Source organism: Rhopilema esculentum, chromosome 15 (genome assembly GCF_057945365.1).
Source record: "Rhopilema esculentum isolate cy_ngs chromosome 15, ASM5794536v1, whole genome shotgun sequence".
Taxonomy (NCBI): Eukaryota; Metazoa; Cnidaria; class Scyphozoa; order Rhizostomeae; family Rhizostomatidae; genus Rhopilema; species Rhopilema esculentum.
In genome coordinates, this window is record NC_142829.1 from 6,362,888 (window position 1) to 6,387,700 (window position 24,813).

The 24,813-nt window shown below is 35.0% G+C and overlaps 1 protein-coding gene across 1 annotated transcript in view; it reads right to left on the bottom strand.

Moving 5' to 3' along the window:
* Window positions 1-18,189, bottom strand: part of LOC135685710 (FACT complex subunit SSRP1) — a 31,926-nt gene extending 13,737 nt beyond the window's left edge. The window contains exons 1-9 of the mRNA XM_065201721.2: window positions 18,030-18,189; window positions 14,562-14,747; window positions 13,740-13,845; window positions 12,878-12,955; window positions 2,883-2,992; window positions 2,294-2,388; window positions 1,592-1,727; window positions 1,058-1,161; window positions 40-168 (exon numbers count right to left, since the gene is read on the bottom strand). Coding sequence (XP_065057793.2) covers window positions 40-168; window positions 1,058-1,161; window positions 1,592-1,727; window positions 2,294-2,388; window positions 2,883-2,992; window positions 12,878-12,955; window positions 13,740-13,845; window positions 14,562-14,747; window positions 18,030-18,083 — 998 coding nt within the window. The 5' untranslated portion in view covers window positions 18,084-18,189. The remainder of the gene's footprint in view (window positions 1-39; window positions 169-1,057; window positions 1,162-1,591; window positions 1,728-2,293; window positions 2,389-2,882; window positions 2,993-12,877; window positions 12,956-13,739; window positions 13,846-14,561; window positions 14,748-18,029) is intronic.
* Between the last annotated feature and the right edge of the window lie 6,624 nt (window positions 18,190-24,813).

The following is a 24,813-nucleotide window of genomic DNA, read 5'->3' on the forward strand; positions in this document are numbered from 1 at the left end:
CAGGATTATTGAAAGAGAAAACAAACATAAATTAATTACCCTTTGAAAGTTCCTGGGACGGTAATTTTTCGACCAATAATCTCCTTGAGAACACGACTGACAACTTCGAATAAAGGTCCAGACATTTCTTTTCGCAGTTTCCCACTATATTTTTCTTCGATATCTTTGCTAAAAAAGATTTGGCTCCAAAATTATTTTATATGCAGGTAGAAAAATGAGGTACCGTCAAAGCTTTAATAAAGCATGAAATCCCAATTGTACACAATTAAACAATATAGAAACTTGTAGAAGCAACATAGAACCATCCTGTTCTTTACAAAAAATCTGAACAGAGCAGTCTTCAGGGTATTGCGATTTCTAAAACAGACATATTATTATCATTTGGGGGAGGGGGGAGAGTAGAGGAAGCGAGATTTCCATACAAGCAGTTGTAGTATATAGACACAAACTGTTTTAATAATCAGGCATACCTGGCTTCTGTTAATTTAGGATTGATATAGTTTTAGAATTAAAAGTGATTGTAGTATGAAGATGAAGTTGAGTTATATTTGATGAAAAACCAAATTCTTTCTTGAGTTGGCCTAACGAATTATGAAATATTACAGCAGTCTATATCATTGGATAAAACCAGTGCTCCAGTAAAAGGCCAAAAAAATTTGGCATAGTCGTAAATATTTGTGTATTGTTATTTATCAAGGTTGTTAGCCATGCCTATTAACCTCCACTGGTGTCATCTTAATAAGTATATTTTCGTTATTAGGAAGATGCACAGCTTTTTTCTTTTATAGGGAGGTGCCCCTTGAATGAATAAAGGTGACGGTAAAGACTGATGTTGAAAAAAATGCAGAAGAAATTGAATGTACAGGATAAAATTGATTCAGAAACTTGACAAGAGAAAAGGACCTTTTGCTTTTTTTCTGCTGAAGTGAGACCAAATTTCATCATAGCTATATATGCCTGTGATTCTACATAATTTAAGGAAACAAAAAAGGCCTTGCAACATTGTACAATTGAGATATAAGTTTAATATCAAATAAGGAAAAGATTTTTAACTTACTCGCTTAGGTTCAGATTAACACTGGTTTCTTGATCACGTTCAAATTGCAAGATTAAGAAGGGGTATCTTGTTTGTCCTTGCCTAATTGGGGGATCCATGCTGATCTGCAAAACAAATAAACCGGATAATTAAAATGCACGAAACATCCATTTGGCTATAAAATATGTCAAGGCAGGAAACGCTTTAGAAGCTTTAGTAAAACACAAATAAAGTACTGACTTCCTTAGTCTGCATGTCAGAAATTTATCCTGACATCGATTAAAGATTATTTCCAAATCAAGCTTAGATGATGTTTCGCAGGACTGATTTTGTTTCACTGCACTTCAAACTTTTGTGGTAATGTTGATAATCTTTTTAATTGACATCATTTGGGTAAATAAAACAAAAAGCTACAGTGTATGACACAAAAGCCAATTCTGAGATGTTTATTGGCATTTTGACAATTTAATTTAGCAGTAAGCGTGGCTTTGAATTATGAAATAAAATTTGATTCATGTGCCAATATATATGTTTCTAAATAAATTATATACTTACAACGAAAAACATGAATCTTTGGTCTTTGTGGGGAAGCAAAAACAGACGCAGGCAAGTCGTATGAGGTATTTTGTAATCGTAGGTTTTTCCGTGAAGCTGAAGGAAAGTTGGGTAAACTTTGATGCTGTATCTTCCCCTGTAACCAAAGAAAAAAGTTTGAAAATTCGTCGGATCTCATGTAAGGATATGCAAGCATAAAAGATAAGTAAAGCAGGTAACTCTGAAGAAATTAATGTGTTTCACAATTACTGTTAATATAAATCACATATTTCGTTGTCTCTATTAGCGTTCATACTGCATAAACCTTGTTTTATTACATTCATATCCGATGTTCTTATTTGTTAGTTGAAGTATCTTATCATCCTCTCTGCATTTCATTTCAAGAAGATTTTATTAATTCTCAATAGTTTTTCTAACATACTAAAGGGACATCAATGTGACAGGACCATTATAGGAATCGTCGTTTATATAGAAATAATAAGATATTCATTGAAACATTTAGCAGCAAATCAATTAGTAACTTGCCACGTAATTAATGCAGACAATAATTATAAAACAAAAAATCTCTGAATATTAGTTGACCTGTACATCATGCAGATTTTTTTCATTTCATCAAATGCTTTCATCGCGACAGGCCAGGAGTGCATCTTAATATGTAAAGGTTTCAAAATATATAGACTTAGCATTCACGAAATTATTTACCTTGGTGTGAGGCATGCGATTTCTTCAAATGAAACAATAGCATCTCCTGTTGCTTGAATGACATCAGCTTTTGACATAACTTGCTCCTGGAAATTCTGCAAGATCATATGAGGTATTACAACAAATACGAGCAATTATACGGAGCTGATATACAGTAATTGACAAGACGTGCTATAATTAGTTGATTTGCAAGACTTTAACTAGATTCTTTCTTAAACCCTTTTAACACGGATGATTATACAGCAAAAAAACTGCCAGTAGTCTGTAACAATAAATAGCTTTTATCCCAAACTTTCTTTCTTCGATCTTTCTTCAACAACAAAGATGAACAAATCCACCCTCGTTCAAAGAAAAATCTTTGTCAAAAGAAACTTTTCAAACAAGAGAATTAAGTTCGTGATTTAGCAGTGATACTTTTCAAAAATGTATGAATAGAAGAGTACTTTTTCAGCCAATATTTTTCTATACCTTTTTTCAGAGGGTGATGCAGGATTTTGCCGTCAGGATATCGCATCTTCGCCGCTCATCATTGTTTACCAACATCTATTGCATTGCGATACGAGAAAAAATAAAAAATAAAAACAGATACCTTCACTTGATCATCGCCATCTCCAGAGTTTGGAACAAAGAACCTCATCTCCATTAAAGAAACCTGAGCGTCATCGTTTTGGTGGAATTCAACTGTCACCTCATTTTTTCCTGGATAAAATGCATGTTTTAACTTAGTGATCATTGAATCAATTTGTAAATAACTGCTGTCAAAAGGAAGTGAGTGATGCTTTATTTTTGACAGGAGACCAATCGCTGGAGTTTTTTCCAGTAGCTATCGATCAACATTTTAATTTGAGAATTATACTGACTTAGATGCGGCGGGTAGGAAAATTGACAGAGGTATGGGGAAAGTGAAAATGGGAAGAAGAAACAATGACAGGATGTAAAGAAAATTGACAATAACGTGATAGAAAGATCGTTCGAATAATACCATAGAATATAACAAATTCATTAGCATTTGTTTCTTCGGGTGCGTTTAAAGTATTAAGAAATGTGTTGATACATTCATTCAAGGAGACTGAACTGCGCAAATTATATAGCTGCATGTCCGCAGACAGAGTCAAGAGATTACAATTTCGGTGATAAATTAATCTGAGCATAAAACAATTCTCAGTGAATAACTGAAGACTGCTAAAAACAGCAAAGACATACAGAGAGCTTTTTGCCTGACACTCCACAGTCAAACGTGAGAAAAATTATAGTCGGAAGTGAAATAAGAAAATATAGACACAGCTGTGGATGAATAAAAACACGCAGGTTAAATGGTGCGGGTTGGAATTAGTGGGCATAGGCCCTAGGTTCTCGGCTTACAATCGTTTTCATAAAAATCAGAAGTCAGTCACCGATCTCATCCATCGTATTACGTTTTATCATACAGGGGCTCCGACACAGGTTGGAAAGTGGTGCAGGGGGGGGGGGGCAACGGAAAATTTAACAATCATAACAAAAGATTTTGAAAAAAGTCTATTGTTTTGCAAAAACGTGAGGGGAAATAGCGCCGACTACGCCCCCTTCGTGGAGGCGCTGTTATAGCCAGAAGAAAAATTTTACTTTGAGTGGCAAATCACTCTTTCGTGAAACTCCGTTTGTTTTATCTGAAAATTCCTGGAAATCCTTTTGTTTTCCTGAAAATTTTGGTTTATATAAGCTAAAACATAACATCTACACCCGGTAATTTATTAAAACCATCAAATAGATCAATTCTAATTGTAAGAGTTAGGTTGTACTGTGAGGCGGTAAAAATTGTTTCAATGAGTGCATTTTCCAGCCATCTGGAAACATAAAAAATTGAAAATTACACTACCCTTAATAATTTGCTTGTTTATTCCTCCTGTCGAATTAATCTGCAAACGGGCAAAGACTAATGCAATCCTATCTGGGTAAAATTTGCGCATTGCAATACTATCTGTGCTGTTATACTATCTATCTATGCATTTATTTGCCTTTCTCTCAATTTAGCCCCCTCCCAATTCTTCACTGATGCCGAAATAAGTAAACTTGACAAAGAACAGATTTTCATTCTATTACTTGGTCCTTCAATACTTCGCATCAAATCAAAATTCACACCATGTCTCTTCCAGTCACGACAGATCTGAAGACAGATATCATGTGCATTAAGCATGGGCCGTGTAAGAGCCTTGTTGGTACTCCAAGGCAGTGGCAGCTCCAGCCCGGGAAAAGTGGGAGGGACAAAAGGGGTCCGGGATCACGCCCTTTTGGGATCACGCCCTTTTTCCCGCGAGAGGCATTTTCTTCCTTAGGAAACATCCTCTGTCTCCAAAGAACTGTCATTTAATTTCCCGTTGACAATGAACACTATTGCCTGATGCTTAATTTCAGAGTTTTGAAGTTAGAAATTTTACGTGTGTAAAAATCATGAAGAGACTCATAATCAAGTGCTTTTAGTAAAAACTTTCAAAAGCTATACTGTCACGAAATCTAATACAATGATCTGTTCAAGGTACAAGTAATTCACAAAAGCTTTCGAGGGGATACAAAGTTCTAATCGATAGTCCAGGTTTAGTTATTTAATATTATGGACTATAAATAAGATCAGCTTCCTCGATTTGATTGCAAATTGTTTTCGAAGAGTTAATTCTGTTGGAAATATGTCTCTCGCTGCTTATTTAAAGAAGATTTTATGGCATTGTAGACAATATCAAGAAACAAAGGATGGTAATCTACAAAACCTACTGACAAGATGATAATTGCACATGGAAAATAATGTTTTGGCTTCACACCGAATCAGCTTCTAACGATCTAGATAAGATAATTCCCCCCCCCCCCCCCCGAAGTTTTCTTATCGGATTTGCAAGAATTTCGAGGACCAACTTTCTGAAAAAATGGGGGGGGGGGGACTTCTTCAATTTTCGAGTATGCTTTTATTTGATATAAATTGAAAAAACTCCTATACCTACACGTTTTATACATAGGAACACGTGGCACATTGTAATTTTATCGCATAATTTGCTATTTTTCAGCCTCATTTTTTTGTTTCGTAGTTTTGTAATCGAATTTCCAGCCCATATTAGTGTCTGGATAACACAAGTGCTCGTTAAAGTAATTAAATCCCCTGCTCGGAGCTGGTTTTATTTCTAATAAGTTTTTCAAATGTCGTTTCAATTTTTTTGCTTATCCCTTTCTGTTGTTCTGTTGCTATTGTTTTTTCCAAGGGGCAAATCACTCCTGAAAATGGTGTACGAGATTAATAATCACTAATGATAAATTTGTGATGAAATAAATTTTGTGTGTGATTAATTTGATCTTTAGGGATAATAGTGATTAATGTTTTTTATTAATTTTTGATTCTTTAGAAACTGAATCATAGATTAAAAAGTGCTCTCAAATAATTTCATGCTCAATAAAAGTCGTCAACGGTTTTGCAACATACTTTATGAAAATGAAAAGGAAAAATTAGCAGTTCAGTACAGGGGTGGATTCAGAAAAAAATATGACCGTTTGACCGCAGATTTACAAACAAAAAAGGTGCAAAAGTTTAATAACATTAACAACTAAAAACATAGATATCTTTTCTGAACAGCAGCATAAGCAAAATATTAAATCAGTATTATAGGTTGGTGACAGTAGCCTGAAGTGAAAAACAGTGAAAAGTTGTTGATCACTTTGACTGAGACATTAAGTCAACTGCATGTGCTTTTTTCTGTGGGCCGTCAATTTTTGTCATAAGAATTTGAATTTGCATCAAAAAAGCTATCTTTCCTGAACATTAGTATTAGCAACATGGAAGCAAATAGCCCGGAATGAAAAACAGTGAACAGTTGTTGAACACCTTGTCAAAGTCGTTAAAGCAAATGCATGTGCTCTTTTCTGTGGGCCGTCAACTTTCGTCATAAGAATTTGAATTTGCATCAAAAGAGCTATCTTTCCTGAACATTAGTATTAGCAATATGGAAGCAAATAGCCTGGAATGAGAAACAGTGAACAGTTGTTGAACACCTTACAAAAGACATTAAGGTTTGGCATGTGCTCTGTTGATATGAAAATTGTAAGTTCCAGAAATGTGGAACTTGATTATCAAACTTTATCTGTGGTAATTACAAGAATTTGACATAAATTATTTCCCAAAAATGCAACAGTTGCAACTGCGAAATCCGGAACTGTCTTGATCCGCCCCTGTAGCAATGGGTGAAAAATGACTGCTATCAGGAGTGGTTTTCGGTCAGATCAACTTCAGTGGCATTTAGGCCAGGGTTGCCAACTGGCCTACTGGAAGGCCAAATTTGAGAAAGGTGGCCTTTCTTAAGAATGTTTGGCTATGAAGTTTTACCTTTGGCCTCCTGTCTCATTTTGGCTATTTTTGGCCTCCTAAATGAATGTTCGAAAATGAGATTAAAACCCCATAAAATCATAAAATTGATAATCATAATATGTCCATGAACCAGATAGACACTTGAGTTGGCATTGATTTGATTCAAATGGATTGGTGTCTGGATTTCTCATGTAGTGACGTGAAGTCATTGCTATAGCATATTTTTTCAACATTTGATCGACTAACTTTTTGAGTATTTCCTTTTATAACAGGGCCTCCGACGAATGGGGGATGGGGGGCCGAGTGCTAATGCCCTCCAATTTCATCCAAAACAATAGAGCTTTTTTCAAAATCTCCTGTCATGGCTGTTAAAGTTTCTCTTGGCTCCCCCTCCTCCCCTTTTTCAACCTGTGTCGGAGCCCATGGATAATTTATTTAAATTAAATTTGTAAACAATCTGTTTGTGGTACAAAACTTTAAACGTTTTCGATCTATGTTCTAACGCTTTATACTCTGAAGAGTGCCGGACTAGAAGCTTCAGTGCGACTCAAAATGTTTGCTTCTTCAAAACCGATTTTGAAAAAGAATTAGCAATTTTTCAGTAATCAATAACACGCATAATCGCAGAGATTGATCTACAGATTTGTAAAAAGTTACAATAAATAGTGAATGATCCTTTATTTTTCTAAAGTTTGTAACCATCTATGACGACCAAGTGGCAAGGTTAGTAGATACGGCAGTGCAAGGAAGTACAAGAAGTCTTAGGAAGCGCAATATGTTTGGCTTACAGAGTCTAGTGATGGGAAGGGTTACTGATAAACTGCCAACTGTGCTTGTTTTTTACTGCGCCTATGCATTATGACGCCATTGTGTTATGGGTAAATTTGGCTTATTTTGACGTGATTTGGTCTAATTTCATAAACGGTTTGGCTACTTAGTTAGTACCCATACCACCTGGCAACCCTGATTTGGGCAACAAAAACAGCAATAGTTGTTTCAGTGACCCCGGTCTCATATCGAGGCCTTCATTTTTGCTCCATTGGGCGGTACTTATAAAAGCTTGTTGTTCTCGAGCGTTTGTTTGCATATCCGGATAAAAGTGGGCAAGGATTCTATTATTTGTTTTAAGTAGCTTTTGTGATTAATGTAATACTTTGTGATTAATTTGATTTTTTTATTAATGTGATTAATTTGTGATTAAAGTGTGATTATTCTTGAGAGCGTACGTCATTTTAAGCAGTGATTTACCATTCGGTTTTTTTATTTTTGCTGGCACGGGTACGGATAGCAGATCCAAATGGGATCGGATCCGCCAGGTCCTGTGTAAACACAAAGCCTATCCGTACCACTTTGGGTACGGATCCGTTTGGACCCGATCCCCCGATCCCGTGTAAACAGGCCCTTACACCTGCCGGATTTCGATTTGATAAGATGCATTTTTCTTTATGACGTTTTTGATAAGATGCATTTAGAATGTTTGCTAATAAAGCTATGGAAAACAGAAAACCAATTTGGCAATGACCAAATGCTACAAATTATAGTTGAAAGAATTTATGGTTGGACGATGTTAGAATGGCAGTTAAATATAAATGTTGTACTACTGACATCTTAGGAAAGACGTAATCTTACGATGTTCCCTCGTAACATTGCTTAAGAATATATCACTCATAATTATCAAATTAATAATAGAAAACTAAATATCCCTTTATCAATACAAAGAAGAATTCAAAGGAGCATAACAATCTTAGCCTTGCTATAGAAACGTTTCAAGATTTTACAGTTTCATAATGTATTCGCAATTTGATGCCAAGACGACCGCGGATTTCTTATCTAAGTAAAAGTTAGAGAAAAGAATTTCCTTGACAACGTCTGTACACTACAATTGTAATCTACGTGTTGACCGAATGCCCCGACTTCAATCAAAAATGCTTTCGATCAAAACAGAAAACACCGTTTCATAATTGATGCTGCGTGGATGGGTAAAAATTAAGCTTGACTAAGACAATATGTCCAAATAAAAACTATGTACAAAATGATTTTTGAAAACATAAATCAACTGCTGGTTACAATCACCCTCAAACATTACAATAAACAAGTAAATAAAATCGTTTTAACATGATCCATTCTTGCCTATAACCAGAAGAGACTAAAAAATGGATGATATTTATCTGTCTTTGGAAGCATCCATGAGAATATTAATTTGGAAGGGTTCTTAGTTAAGATAAGACAATTTTTCTCGAAAATGCTTTCTACAGTTAATACGATTCTATAGGAAATCGTAAGGGGCGTTAGAATGGAGCAAGTGGGGTAGAAATTCAACACATCAACTCTGCAAAATTTCCTTTCCATTATTTCCCTTCTCTTTCTTTCCTTCGAACATTTTCTTTTCTTACCTTCTGTTATGAACAAAAAGGTTCCCGGAACACACTTAAGCAAAGCCACATCCTAGACATGACATCATATCAAAGTGTTTAATTGCCAGACATGACATCACGCCTGTGACCAACCCGAATACAACGTCAATATGATGTCTAGGTTTCGACTTAGAGACAAAAAGTCTTTGATAGAGGGTACTGGACCAGTCAAACATTTGGATCATCCTCAGCTCATTTCACTTTATTCTTAGCAAATCTTAGAGTTGTAACCTTTCTTCACTTCCTTATTTTGTAGATTATAACCATTGTAATTTGTAAAAAAACTTTAAAAGTTGACGAAACTCCATGGCTTTTTGGGATAATATGCATCCAATTGTCATTGCTGTTATACATCGAAGGGCTGCCTTGGGTCTATACAGCATTGTTAGTTACTGCTATGAATACATACTGCAATCTACCTAAATTTTCTGTGACAGTTTTAGAGCAGCTTTCGATTCAACATCAACAAATTTAAACCTCCAACTTTTTGTTTTCAACTACTAAGTTGCGTACTTTATTGACCAGAAAGTCGATTTAACCTAAAAGTTCTTGATAGTTTTGGTGCAGTCACGGAGTAAAAAATAAATAAATTTAAACCTCCAACTTATTGTCTTTACCTACTATGTTGTGAACCATCTTGACCAAAAGGTGATAGGCAATCGTTAGCCACATGTGTCAAATTAAGTGCAAAAACTTTCAGCGTGACAAATTCTCGGACAAGGGTTTGTCCGAAAAATTGAGAGAAGCTTGTCTGAAAATTTGTCAAGATGAAAGAACTTTTTGTATGAAGAGAGAATCAGTCATTCATTTGTGCCTTCTCCTTCCAGGACGTTGGCGATCATGGATCTCCAAAACGCCAACACAGGAAACCCATGGATCAAAAGTGAGAATGCGCAATATAAATTGACTGAAGCAACAGAAGTCAACTGATTTCTGAATCTGTTTTTCCACAAAACAAAACGGATGGCAAGGTTGCAAAACTTAAGCACTAGAAAATCTGCAAAACTTTTGAAAATAGTTGTACATCGGAACTAACAGAAAAATCCGTTCAAACAAATAATATCATCGTTTTCATCATTTATCAAAAAGTCGCCCTCACTGAAAGTTCGGTACTGAAAGTTTCTTAAAATTATCACATTTCAGTACTCAGAGTTTTATACAAGTTCAACAGTTCAAAAACAATCATAAAAACATATGTAAATCAATAGCTTGCAGTGGTTTTGCTTTAAACATCTAAGGCCCCGTTCACACGGGAACGCAATCGTTCCGTTCCATTTTTGTTCCAGTTTCTGGAACGGAAAAGTATACTGTTCACACGGTAACGGAACGATTGCGTATCGATTTTTGTTTATGTTCAGACGGGAACGCAATCGTCCCTTTTATGGAGATAGATTTCATCATTTCGATTTATCTTTGAGCTATCTCTGAATTTTTTAAACAATTTGAATAAATGGAGAATACAAAAGCGCCCCAAAATAAGCAAGCTCGTGGGAAAATTAAAGCCAACCCTAAAAGGAAGGAATTTCAATGTTTGCAGAATGGTGTTGAATCTTTCAAATGGACTGACGGCGAGATTCAGCCCAATTGTGTTTTTGAAATCCTCCATTTTTTTCGCTGAGTTTATTATTGTCACCTTTTCCTTCCCTCAACAACAACACAGACGCATGCGCCAAGGGCAAAACTCTTATCGTTCCATTTTCTGGACCAGTTCTGCGCGTTCACACGGGAACGGAACGAAACGATTGCGTACCCAGGAGCGGATCCAGACTATAGCAACTGTAGCTCGAGCTATAGTCAAATTCTCAGTATTTGATTTTCGAAATACAAAGTTTCCTTGCAGTCCCTAAAAATGTGTTTATGCCCACAAGTGTTTACTATCAACATTTGAAAGCAGCGGTTTAGGTTATTAAATGCGATTAACAAACATGCAATGCTGGCAATGTGTCATCACAAGGCCTCTCCAGATAAGATATAAAACACTGAGCGCAGAATGGTCTAATAATAAAACTTAGACGAATCAGAAGTTTCGTTCTTTGTTGACAGTAGCCAACCAGAATTGAGCTACAGTGGATATTCCGAGCTATAGTCGGTCTGGGGATTTGCTCTGGAAAAGGCATCGAAGACAATGAAACCCGTACTATAATTTTTGGCGCGAGCTATAGTGAAGCTATAGTCAGGTTTGAAAATGGCCTTTTAACCAATAGAATATGAGTATCCACGTTACTTCTCCGCTCTCTGTCCCCTGTAAAGCAACAGTGGACTATAGCTCGTTTTCACATCCTGGGTCCCCTGTAATGTAGCTTCAAAGGCAAGGACCTACTAGGGAATAGAAAGGGACGGCGGAACGACCAAGCGGCGAGAGGGGGGGGGGGCAGGCTTGAGTAAAAGGGTTTTTGAAAGATAATTCTCAGCTTCTACAAATTCATACGTAACTGCAATTTTATTTCGATCTTCTGTAGGTATCTTCAACATTGGCTAACTTTCGGCATATAGAACTATTTTACATGTTTTGAGAAGTTCAGAATTTTATATGAATCTCTCTGATTATTACAATTGGCCAGTTTCAAGGGAACTTTATTAGAAACAACCCTTGCCTCTTCTGCTGAAGGGTAACAGGGGCGGTTGTACCCCCACACCCCCTTCTCTGGCGTCCCTGGAAATAGAGAAAGGATGTTCGAAGGAATATTTTTGAATACGAAGCAACTATAAACACACATGGTTTATCATTTGCCCATTTAGTGAGCGTGTCCCACAAGCAAGGAGGGCGTGGTCCCGATCCCAAAAGATTTGAGCTATAGTCACCAAAAATCCTAGATCCGCCCCTGTACCGTTCCACTTTTCGTATCACTTATTCTATCGTTCCACTTTTTGGAACGGAACGATGTCGTTTGAAGCGTTCCCGTGTGAACACAACCCCTGAGCGTTACGCTTTTCGGAACGGTGAAGAACGGAACGGAACGATTGCGTTCCCTTGTGAACGGGGCCTGAATGACTGGCTAACAATTGCCTGAAAATTGATTTGTCCGAAAGACTATTGACCGAAATTTTATACACTGCAAATTTTTTAACTTAATGTTAAATAATACGAACAGGAGCTTTGGCATAACAAATTTTACGATGAACATCAACCATGTTTTTAGAACTTTCTTAGAGGTTTCAAACAAAATTTTTAATCCCCTTTTTTAAGTCTGTCATCTGGAACATCTTCAAATCAAGCATACAAGTAAACAATTTCACATTGGTATAGACACAACATTGAATTGCATGGAGAAACATGTCCCGTCCTGAACAAACTCCTTTGCATACTTGACCACTAAATAATTATTTATTTTCTATCACAAAATATGTTGACAATGGAAGTGAGGCAAACTAAAAATATGAACACTAATTAAAACCACCAAGAACATTCTCAAACTTCCTTTCTGACATTCAGCAATTCCTTGTCCAAAAATTTGCAAAACCAAAAAAAATTTTGACTTGTTCTGTTCAAAATTTGGCACACATGTCAAAAACAGACTACTCAACTAATTGAAAGTTGATGTTGTCAGAGAATCTGAAATGTAGCACGAATTCCAGATAGCAAACATGTTTTCATGGATCTCAGAAGCATGGAATAGAGTTAAAGGCTGCAATATTTGTCTATTGGTGCTTTTTACAACCATAAACACAACCTTTATTCCTTTCAGTGCCTAACTGTTACAGCATTAACAAAAAATTCCTATTCAAGAATGGTATCATACTTGAATTGTGCAGCTTAAGACATCAGGCAACATAAGCTGCTTAAAAAACAGTCAAACCAATTGGGCTTCCCTTTTGACAACATTTTTTTAAATATAACAGAAGACATACCTGAAGTAGCTTGTGAGACATCTTTCAAAGGAATTTCAAATGCTGGTTTTTTATCCACTTCAAATGTCATCAGAGCACCTAAATAACAAAAAAGTGAAATTACCTCAACGCAACTTTTGTGCAATTCCAAAACACCATAAAAATTAAGCTACAAGTCATCATAAAATGCAGAATATTTAAATACTTTGATTTGTATTTCATAGTTTCTTCTGCTCTTCCTATTTTTTCCTCACTTAAAAACATTCCATAAAATATAACAGTTTTTGCCTGAGCTCCAACTGCAAAACAACTGAACTTTTATGGTTTTTATTAACTGAAAATATTTGAATGTGTTTCTTCTTTTGCTTTCTGTTCTTGCTATAAATAGACAGTAAAGAAAGTATGGGAGAGTCAGCTAAATAATCTTTACCATAAAAAAGTAGCAATATGCTTAAACAATGGGGTTTCAATGGAACCATATCAAACAGGAAAATCTGAAGGCAGAGTAACTAAGAATTATATTATTAACCGTTTAGACTCAGAGAAAGTTAATTCTGATTAATTCTAAGAAAACATTAATTCTGATTTTTATGTAGTTCACACAAGCATGGTTGTAAAGAAAAATTTAGCAAGAATATTTGCAGTAGCAAAAATATTTTTACAAAGTTCTCAACACTTCCATGACTAAAAACAATGGAAAAAGGGCAACAATTACTAAATACTGAATAATGATTAACATGAGTAAACATAGCTTTGTGACTCTACATTTCTTTTGCATAAATTTACAAAATTTATGTTTAATGCTGGCAAGTTTTTTAAAAAGTATAAGTATGGTATTGATATGGATATTAAAGAAGATAAATCTTAAAGAATTAATACTGACCATTAAATTTTGCAACTCCCCAATTCCATCCCTTTACTGAGAGCTCTAATTCTCCTAGTTCTGTTTCAAAGTTTTTCTTCACAAAATTAGATAGTTTATCAAAATCCTGCAATAGAAAGGATAATCATCTAAAAGCTTTCCATTAGTGGCAGGAATCAAGGAGTCGAGGGTATCCTTAAATTTAGATTGGAATACTTCTGAGAACCTATAAATAGATGATGCCAATTAAATAGGTCTGTGCATGTCTATGGGAATCAACTTTCAATGTTATACTTCTGAAGTTCTTATTATACCTTAAAATACAAAAGATGAGGATTAAAGCAGATTAAAGAGAAAACGACACTTTAGTCAGACTCTCTCAAATTCTCATAACAACTAAAGTTTTAGGTTTGCCCAAAAAACATGGTAATAAAGCTGTACCAAGAGTCATAATATAATTGAATATGATGGTAACAAATATTAATGAAATAAAGAACAAAATTAGTACTTAACTATGTTTGATGGGTCTGAGACAATATCACAAAAAGAGTAACTACCTATTCCAAAGGACAAGCAGTCCCACCACATCTTCATTAAAATAGCCATGAGATAGAGCAGGTTTGATACCAGTTTTACAGGAAATTTGCACACACAAAAAACACAAAAATCATATGTATTTTCCATTGCTGCTGTAAATGCTTCACAGAAAGTCATGGAACTTTGTTTTTGAAAAGAGTTTGTTTTCTTGCAGTGCCTTTATTTTCCTTGCATGTATATCTTATTGACTGTATTTTCTTATATTTAAAACACACATCAAATTTGACAAATATTTAAACATCTTACTCCTTCCTTGAATCCATCAAATCTATAGTGTGTACCATCTTTTAACACCAGCTTCACACCAAAGCCTCTTGCAACTCTTAACCAATTAGCATTCTCAATGTCTGCTGCTGTTATTTGCTCTACTTTGCCTGTTTTTTGTGACTTGAAGACAATACCTTGTTTGTGAAGTTTCAACCTTCCACCATTCTTTAGAAGAAAATACAACAGTATTGTAAACACAATGATCAAAATAACATGGTTATTTTGATCTAATATCTTATATTTTAATATGTAAGTAGTTAATAGACAAAAGCCTTGAAATATTATGGTCGCACGGCTACTGACTGGAGGAAGGTCCACGAAAAACAATAGAAGCTTCTATGACACACCCAAGCTGCACCCACTTTCTATTGTTTTGTGAGGAAGGTTTGTCTTCTGGGATTTTTTTGTCTGGAGGAAGGTTAACAACATTTCTGGACTCTAGCTATCACATTGGTATTTTTCTCTCAAGAAATTGTACTTTGCAAAACATTGAGTAAGCAAAGAACTTAGAAATACAAGCCCTATGACCACATATTATTTTTTTTTATTTTATAAAGAGGTTAAAAATACTGGCAGCTAAGCAAGCTGATGCGGATTCAAACAAATTCATAGATAACAATCAGTGTTTAAATACACCTGAAATAAAATGAAAGAAGAAAAAAGCACATGATGTTCAAAGCTAGATGACAAAATGTTGCTCTAGAACATGTAATAAAAAAGAGTTTGTTCATGGCAAAGCATCTTCTAAAAATTTTATCATTTTGATCCCAACATAAATTCATAACAACAATTTTAACAAGAAAATGACTGTCCTTGAATTAAAAACTTGATATATAGCTTTGCTCAATCATCTGAAGAGTAATCAGGATCCAGAAAGGCCCTTTTCATGATAGAACTTTTAACAAAATCTGTTGTTATGGGTGTTAAATTTTTCCTTGCTTTTCCTTTAAGTTTTGTACTACTATCCCTTAAAACGAGACTTGTTAGTTTTTGTTAGTTTTTGCCGGTCAAATGTGGCTGTTTTTGGAAAATTCTAGTTTATATGTCATGACTTGAGAAAAGAAATTGTTTCATATTTAGCAGCATGGGTAGTGTTTTTCACTGTAATTATTTGCAGCGTTAATCATGCTATATGTTATTCCTTTTGTGCGAGTGCACCTATTCTATTGCAAGTTTTAGCAGATAATACAATAGTTTGTTAACATGTGATAAACACATAGACTTCTTTCTCTTTATATACTGACACCCTGATATTTAGCGGAACGCAGTACAAACATTGAAAAGCTAACCTGCGCAGGTTGCATTGAAAAACTGCGTGGGCGAAAAAAAGCCCTCGCAAATTTACTTTGCATGAGTTTTGTGAGGGCGCAGGGCTAGTGAGAGTCCATGATCATCATATGATTCAGATGATATTGGTGGGCACATTAGCATTTTTCTTGGACAGGCCTTTCTCCAAAAGACTTGCTGGTTATTACATCAAAATTATTATCATCATCAACCTTTTCAAGGCAAATTTTCTCCAAGTATACTTCAACAGCACAGTTTGCAACCAACTTTTTTCACGCTGGCATCCATAGATTGTTTTTTTATTTGAATAGCATGAAATATTCCATGGTAGGGTGAGAAGTGCTCAGTCTTCAGCCACTCATCACAAGGTTCAAAGTTGGAAATGCTCTCTTAACAGATGAATTTGACCCAGTTATGGATATTATAAGTTTTATCTAGAGGCAAAGGTAAAAAACACCGCTCCCTTTAAAATACAGTTTTTTCCTGTGTATATGATGCACTTTTTTTAAATTATTATTGGCTTTGTTTGAGAGTGCGTTTTATACATGGTAACATTGACTGTCCCATCATTTTCTTTGGAAGGCAAAGTGTCATTTTATAGAAAAAATATTATGATATTTGGAGCCCCTTTTAATTGTTGCATTGTATATCTGGTCTGCAGGTCAACAACATTGATAAAATGTGCCATGGCTGAAAGGGGACACCAAGATCAGTGAGTATTTAGGGTACCAGCAACTTTTCATCTACCCCTATGGCCACACATCAAGTAGAACTTTCCCTCCCTTTTTGTGATGTTTTGTGATGTTTGTGATGTGTTCCATGTATTTTTGGAAAACTTTTATGGCCATCAATTCAAAGAGCCTTGCTAGCTGCCAATACTTTGCTTTATAACTTGCTAGATTGTCTGAGCAAACTGTATATGGATTTGTAAATGGTGTAACATATGTTAAAACAGAGTTTTTAATCACATCTTTGAAGGCCAACTCAATTGGATGATTTGCACAGCATATCTTTAGCAGCCAATGCCAGGTTCAAGATAACTGAGTTAAGTCACCATTATAAATCTCTGTATTAAAACTTGTACCATCATCTGTGGCTGAGATCAGCTTATATGTATATTCTTCTTGTCAATTTGACGATGCCATCCTTTTTTTTAAAAAACAATGCCTATTTTGATAACATGGCAGTTTTCCACTGTTAAAATGCAAATTATGGCACATGATTCCCTAAATGGTGAATGCTGTTATTTAAACCGATTCTTGGAGCAACACTGAAAAATGCATCTTGTGTCTTCTTTTTAGCTTTCTATAAATTTCAAAAGCATACTGACAGCTTCAAAAAATTTTTGCATTGTACAGATAAAAACAACAATGCCTGTATGCCATTCATACCAAACTCATTCCAACTTCAATAAATAGAGCTACTCACACGTAAATGTAACCAAAATTATTTCTGTCCTTTCTAGTCTGCATTCAAGACCCATTTTGGGCCAGATCTGCGAATGTTTAAGAAACCTTTGGATAAGTGAACTGGTTTAAAAATTATAGGTGAGATCACCTGTCTTGGCAAGCCATCTTTTTCTGGATAAATTTTGGCTAGAATCTAAGGGAAGCACAAATCTCAGAATGCATACTGGATGTTTTCCAATATAACACCTGTGTTCAGATTTTCAAACACATCACACAGAAAAAAACTGCGAACAAATTCAGGTGTTTTCCACTGAGTTTTTCAGAGTCAATATACTTTAATTTCCCAAATACTTGCTATACACAAGAGGAATTTGGACCTGAAATGAACAATCAGTACACCTGACATGGACAATCAGTGCATCTGAAGCAGTAAAGCATACAAAATTTTGTGTAGTTTCTTAAAATGCATATCATCCACCCTGGGCATGAAAATTTATATCCGGAGCATGCAGCGCGATTTCAGTGAAATCTATTATCTTCAGCGCATTAAATCTATATATGTAAGATTAGGTACTTCACAAGCATAAACATTTCATTATTTGAGATACGTATAATTTCATTTACAGTAATTATTAGATTTATCCAATTCAATTTAAAATGTTTGCGACGTCAATAAGTGAAATGCTCTAAACTGTTTCGCAAAGGCCTAAAAACAACATCAGTAGAAGGTATCGTAACAACGCTTACTTACCAAAGCCCCTCTTAACACCATATAGACATCATTATATTCTATTGCGTCGCCCATTGTGTTAATATTTCGTGAAATATTCTAGTGGAACAAGAATCACGTTTCCCTAGGCCGAATAAGATGGTGCAAAATGGCGCGGTTTGCTGCCTCGTATAAGAGAGGCCTCATTCTCACCCAATTACTTCCCGCCTTCGGTGATTCAAAGACTTTTCATAGTGGAGTAAACTCTTTGTTATTGTCCATTTTTCAGTTTGTTTAACATTTACTGCCGAACATTAGACATTCTAATTCAGAAAATTACAACAAGTTTATAAATGCTACAACAAACTGAAGACACTTTGAAAGAGCCCTGTTTAGAGCTCTCAAATGAAATTCTCTCATCGGCAGTGTTGTAGTTGAAGGTCCAATAATTGAGCGTGGGGTTCAAACATCTCAAACCCTCCCAGTGCCTGTTACATGCTTTATATGATTGCTTCACACTTTTCTTGATGCCTTGGAATTTTTTGTTGTTGGAAGATTGCAATAAAGCAATTAGAGACGTTATTGGGAATCTTCTATTCTGATCAAAAGGTGAGGCTCATACAAGCCTTGCTGTCCTCCACTAAATACATCACAAGAGGCAGTGCCAAGCATTGGCATTATCAAAATGATTTAAAAAGTGGGTGTATTTGTAATAAAACAAGGCATAGTTTAGAATTTCATTAGGGCATGCCTACCACCCTTTTTTCCAATTTGCAGCAACTGGTGTCACCATTGCAGGACCTCCAACAAAGAGGGGTTAGTTGTTGTAGAAAACACCACCAAAAAGAGCAAGAAAATACTTATCAAGAGTGAAGTAAGCTTTCAAAAACGTAAAAAACTCTATGTCTCCCTAGCCATCTAGTGCAGCAAATTATACAAGGCATATGCGAGGGTGGCTCAATGATTAGGATTGCAGACAACAGATTCAAGGGTCCAGGGTTCGAGTCCCATGGTTCGGAAAAAGAAAAAAATTTTAACCAGAGTGAAAGGTGTCGCTAGCTATTAATACGTGTGGTCACATCAAGAGGATGGACCAGCTTACTGCTTGATTGTGCGGCTTTTTGTACTAAAATTTTGTTCATCAGGCCATGGTACACTTCAGAAATATAATAACTTACCATAAGAAACTCTATCTGCCTATTTTGGAGAGTTGAAAAATTTTGTCGAAAAGGAAGACCAAGACAAGAACTTGAGAACACTTTTCATTATATTTTTTTAGCATTCAGTAAGAGGTTTTCAGACCCGTAAATATCAATTAGCATTATTCGAAAGATTGGATTCTAAAAAAATTCATATCTTGCCACCTTGATAAGCTGTAGTTATGCTGGATGAAAAACTGTTGGTTTGCTTGGCAGAGTAAATCATCCGAACTACATGCTCTGGAAGGCAATGCAAGTTAAAACATTGTCCACTGTACATTGTAAATTCTGGATTCATCGGTAGCTGTTGAGTCATCTTTACGTTGAATCTGGATATTCTTAACTGAACACAAAAGACAAGGTTGACATTAAGTTATTTTGAACTTGATTATTTTGACTAGGCCTCTTGCATTTGGTTCTACCGAATGTTCTTATCAACATTAAACCAATATCCTTGCTTAGCTGCCTTGAGAAAAACATGCTTTCCAGCTTTGCGAAAGGCAAATCAGCTGGTCTTAATCATAGGGTGTATACTTTAATTTCATTGCCTAGCCAAGAAAGATTTAAGTTGAAAAACATCGGCTGCAATAAGGCTTTATTCGGAGGACAAGGAAGCTTTTCTGTATCTATTGCAATCGGGATTTTCTCATCTCCCTGTTTACTGCGGAGTGTATAATTGTATTTTCTATTATAATTGCGACTCCTTATGCTAATAAGACTTTTGAGCAGCCTTGATAACGTAAAATGTTTATTAAGTCCCTAAGCGCACGATGAAAAAGAAAAGCGATAATAAAATGTCTGATACTATTCGGTTTAACCAAAATCCTGTACAATACGAGCAAACAAATTGATAAAGACACAATCGGAAAGCTTTGATTTGAGTTTCAAAAGAAAGCAAGGTGTAAATCGTCTTACAGCGTTCCGCCATCTTTTGCTGGCCTAATGCGTGTTATGAAAAGAACAGCTTTGAGCTTTCGATCTTTCGGTAGTTATAGACAAAATACAATAACTGACAAAAACCTTCAAGGAAAAGAAACCGGCAAAATTGTATTATTAATAGATGTTGGCAATACATTTCTTTGCTCCTTGATTCACATTCATGCATAAACAAGGGTAGACAAGAAGAACTGGCATGAAATTAAGTTTATCATAAAATTCAATCATTCAGAAACAAAGCCCCTTTTGAACATGAATATTTTTTTGAAGAAATGTAATGAGTTCAGCACATTTTCTTCTTTATTGGATTAAAAAATATCCTACCAACATCTTATCGCGCTTTCCTCTAACTTCAGCGATAAAAATAAGAACTTTTTGGGAATAATGTTTTTGCTGAGGAATTCAATCTATTTCTACCTTGCATATATCATTCTAATTTATTAGTTGTCATTTTTGTGATTCTTCTTAAGCTGGATAAATCGTTTTTACCTCAAGTTTATTTCATTCCTGCGAAAATTGGAATGGCAACAATTAAACTCTCCTGTTGCTTGTCTTTTTAAGAGCATGAAGTAAAAGTTGCTTTGTTAAAAACCAAGCGTGAGCTTCAGGAAAATTTTACGGATTTTTGCGAGTAATAAAAGTGGTTGGAAACAGTTACAGCAGGATTGGTGCAGTTGAATGTAGCACCCCTGTCAAAATTTCATGATTTTAGATTTTTGATACAAATTTCTTGCAAATAATTCATCATATCAAAATCATATAACTACACACGAAAATAAAATAATAAACAAAGACTATGTTGTAGTGTTAATTAAAATTCTACAGTTTGAAAGACGCTCTTTTTGCAGACTATGTTTCATGAAAGATCATTGGTATAATTATTAGAAACTTGGTTAATCATTCTCTTTCAACAGTTCTTCAATGATAAAAGTTAAGTTTCTCCTTCTTTAAGATTAATAAACTTTGAGCTATTTCTTTATATGTTGTGAAGGAAGTCTTTATCAATAGCGCCCTACTGTCTTTGTGAAGCTTTAGATATGATGCCAGACGTATTCCACTTGATACTCAAACTTTAAGTGCAATGAAAACTATTCCAAATTTCCTGAATGATTCTTGAACTGGAGAGTATTTTTATAATATCTATGATGAAAACAATGATTTTTTGTAGTTTTTCGGTGTTTGATCGGCTTTCAGAAGTTAGAGGATCACGAAAATTTGTTTAATTCTTGTAACCTCATGTGCTCAACTTGTTTGGTGAATAATGTATCAGCGCTACAAAGTTTGTTATGGTCGGCGTTCAGAAGACAGGGCAACCAGGAGATAATGCAATATTTTCAAGAGATAGCGAAACTTCGGTTGATAACAGCTTTTTACTCACAGAAGTAGAGTATTTCTAGCGATACAGAAATAGCGTTTTCTAATTATATAGACTCAGAAATAGAAATCATTTCACGTAGATTTTGAAAAGATAATGAAGAGCTATTCTGTGGATTTTCACATAGATTTTGAAAAGATAATGAAGAGCTATTCTGTGGATTTTCACATAGATTTTGAAAAGATAATGAAGAGCTATTCTGTGGAGTAATAGGTCTTGATGTAAGAATTACAAGTGACATGCCATTAGCGTTGCATGCGAGAAAGAACAAAGAAACCAAAATGGATCATTGAGAAACACCGCTAGCAGGTTTCAAGTATCAGATTGGCATCAGTTTTTGAAAATGCTTACTCTATTCTGAAGGTAGGATTTCAATTACTGAAGGGAGTGACCTTCATCTTACTTTAAGCTTACAATATCAAGATATCACGATTCCGAACATCAAGTGCTTGCTAAATATCACTGAAAAGCCCCTGCAAAATTGATTACTATCCTAGGTTCGCTCATCCACTTTCATAATTGCATGATCTATGAAATAAACTCCATAGAAGAAAACTGAGAATTAAAGAAATTTAACGAGTCTTATGAGCTTTTGTTGTATGAGAATTTAAAAGAAAATGAAAAAAGCATAAATTTATAGATTTGCATGTTTTTCTTTATTCGGTGTTGGAATCTAAAAATATTCTGGTTACTTTTGCTACTGAAAAGCATTTTCGAAAAATTGTATTTATATAACATTTCATTTAAATATTTGGCAAGAGAAGGAAAAATATGTTGCCTAGGGCAAATACTATTTTGTTGCCATAAAGTCATTCTTTAACGAAAATGATGTTTTTTTGAATGGTGGCAAACTTTTCTTGTCGTCAAGACGTTTGTTTATTTGTTGAGTGTGTTGTGCGAGAACAGAGAAGAGGTTTTTTCGGGAAGTAATAGAAAAAGAAAACAAAAAGAATACATGATTCCGCATAGCATGAAAGCAGAAAAGGGTCAACATGCATGAAATTTTCCAAGCAGTGTGGTTCAAAACCAGAAGGTAGCTTAATTCATATCGGCAGGACTCAGTCAACAAGAAATGAAGCCTACTTCATGGGCTTTTTAGTTACTGATTCCTGATGTCATAAAATTCGAGGCTGGTAATTTCTTAGAGTTAACTGAAGCAGTTGAAATTTAACTTGAAACATGGCATATATTGTTGACTGCAAATGTTTACTACACAAAATTTTTTGGTTTCTGGTTGTATAAACAATTTGCCAAAACTATGCCTTGTTTACAATATGTGACCCAGCCCACTTAATGAGATCACATGATCAAAACAACAACAAATTGGATAAGTAGCGTGAGGTCTTCGATAAGACCCCACTTCATGCATGACTATATGCCCGAGGCTCTACTGGCTGTAGAAATGGTTGCATGATAAATTCGAGTCTCAAGCATAGGATTCTGAAAGTAGACCATCGTATTTCGTGATATAGTACAATCACACAATAGGACTTAGGTAAAAGGGAAACTCCTGCTCATCAGGTGAAAACTAGCGCATACGTCAACTTATTCGAGGCTTAGCATGTATCTGTCGGGGAAATTGAAAAAAAGAATGAAAGTAGACAACTTTATTGAGACGAAATGAACAAATTATGTTAGTGAACAAATTCAATTATGTATCACAATTCGTTTGTATTCTGATTAATGAACGATTATTTGCCAAGGCTAAGTTTGTCTGATGAAATCGAGGTTTAGGGAGAGTCAATTGTTGACTCAGGCTTCAAAAACAACAAAGGAACCGATGAGGGTTACGAGTCACGTGCCTAGAGATTTGTGTAGCAAACAAGAAAAATTTAAGGGCGGATAAGTAGTCATCTAATCATCTAAACCGAATCCCACAGTAGACATAAAACCCTATTATCCAAAGGCATAACTTTGTGCCAGTTTATAAGACAAGGATCAAACCGTTGTTGAACAGAAAACTATAGATCAATTTGTCAGGAAATCAAATTTTGCAGATTTAATTATTTAGTCTGTTAGTCTGTTAGTAATTAATTACTATGTATTTAGTCGAGGTTTTGACTGATATAATGATACCAGAAAGGTTTATCACTTTCCTTATATATCTTTAGAGTACATTCTATGCTCAATGATTTACTCATCCACTTCTTCATTATCTTACACGTTCTTTATCGAAATGGTTTTTGTCTGCCCAACACTCAAACTTTCTAAGCTATTTTCCAGTGTCAGTAATAAAACTTTCTTAAAGACTCATTGCTAACAATGGCCCTTTGCGACGGTCCAAACAATGGCAGTAAACTTCTACGGATTAACCAAAATTGATTTCAGACAGTCTGAAAATGCATTATGGGATGCTTTCGTGGCGCAATGGCTCATTGTTAGCAATGAGTCTTTTAAGGCTTACTTAGCTAAAAATTAAAATATTGATAATACTTAGCACAGTAACGAAGAAGGTGCGATGATATAAATATGCCATATTTTGAAGTTCTAAGTAAAAAACTTATCACAGTATAGATGGTATATCTTCTGAAGTGAAATCTTTCTAAAGAGACAATTTCTGTAGAGACACTTCTTTAAACGGAAGGAATTTACTTTGCTGCGCATGATAGTCACAAAACTAAATATTCCGCTTTTGCCCGCGCAGTTTTTCCGTCAAATCTTGAGTATTTAAATTTGTAATCTTCTTAGGCTTTCAAAAGTCCGTACTGGACTTTTGGAACTTAATATTATAATATTAATACCTTTAATAATTCATGTTAAACATAGAATCATTACTGAATTGTTATTAGTAAAATCAGTAGCATTCGTCGCACTACATTTTGATGATTTCTTTAACATATTTTTCCTTGTGTTAATACTAAAAATTCTCGCAAAATATGATCACACGATTGAACGATGCCACATTACATTCTGAAAGTAATGATCTCGTTAACTTTCTTCAAACTGCAAAAATCTACAGTACAGTTTCTTTCCAAGTCAATCGGTCATATTAGAACTTGATGTCCAAACTTTGATTGACATATAATTCTATTATGCGTAATTGTAGTTAAAATAAAAAGTTCTACGTGGTCTAGGTTTTCTTCAATATCTTATCTCATTTCTTTATTACTCATAAGTCTATATGGCTACAAAATTTGCTTTATTTTCTATATTTCACATCTCTTTCTTTTTCCCAATTAGGTAAATACTTTGTTGTACAAACATTCATTTTCGTAGACCATATGCCAAAAAAATCATACTCGAAATGCCTCAACGGTTCAGAGTCTTTATCTTAATCTTTCAAATTTGCGTGGATACCACAAATCATCGTTGAATG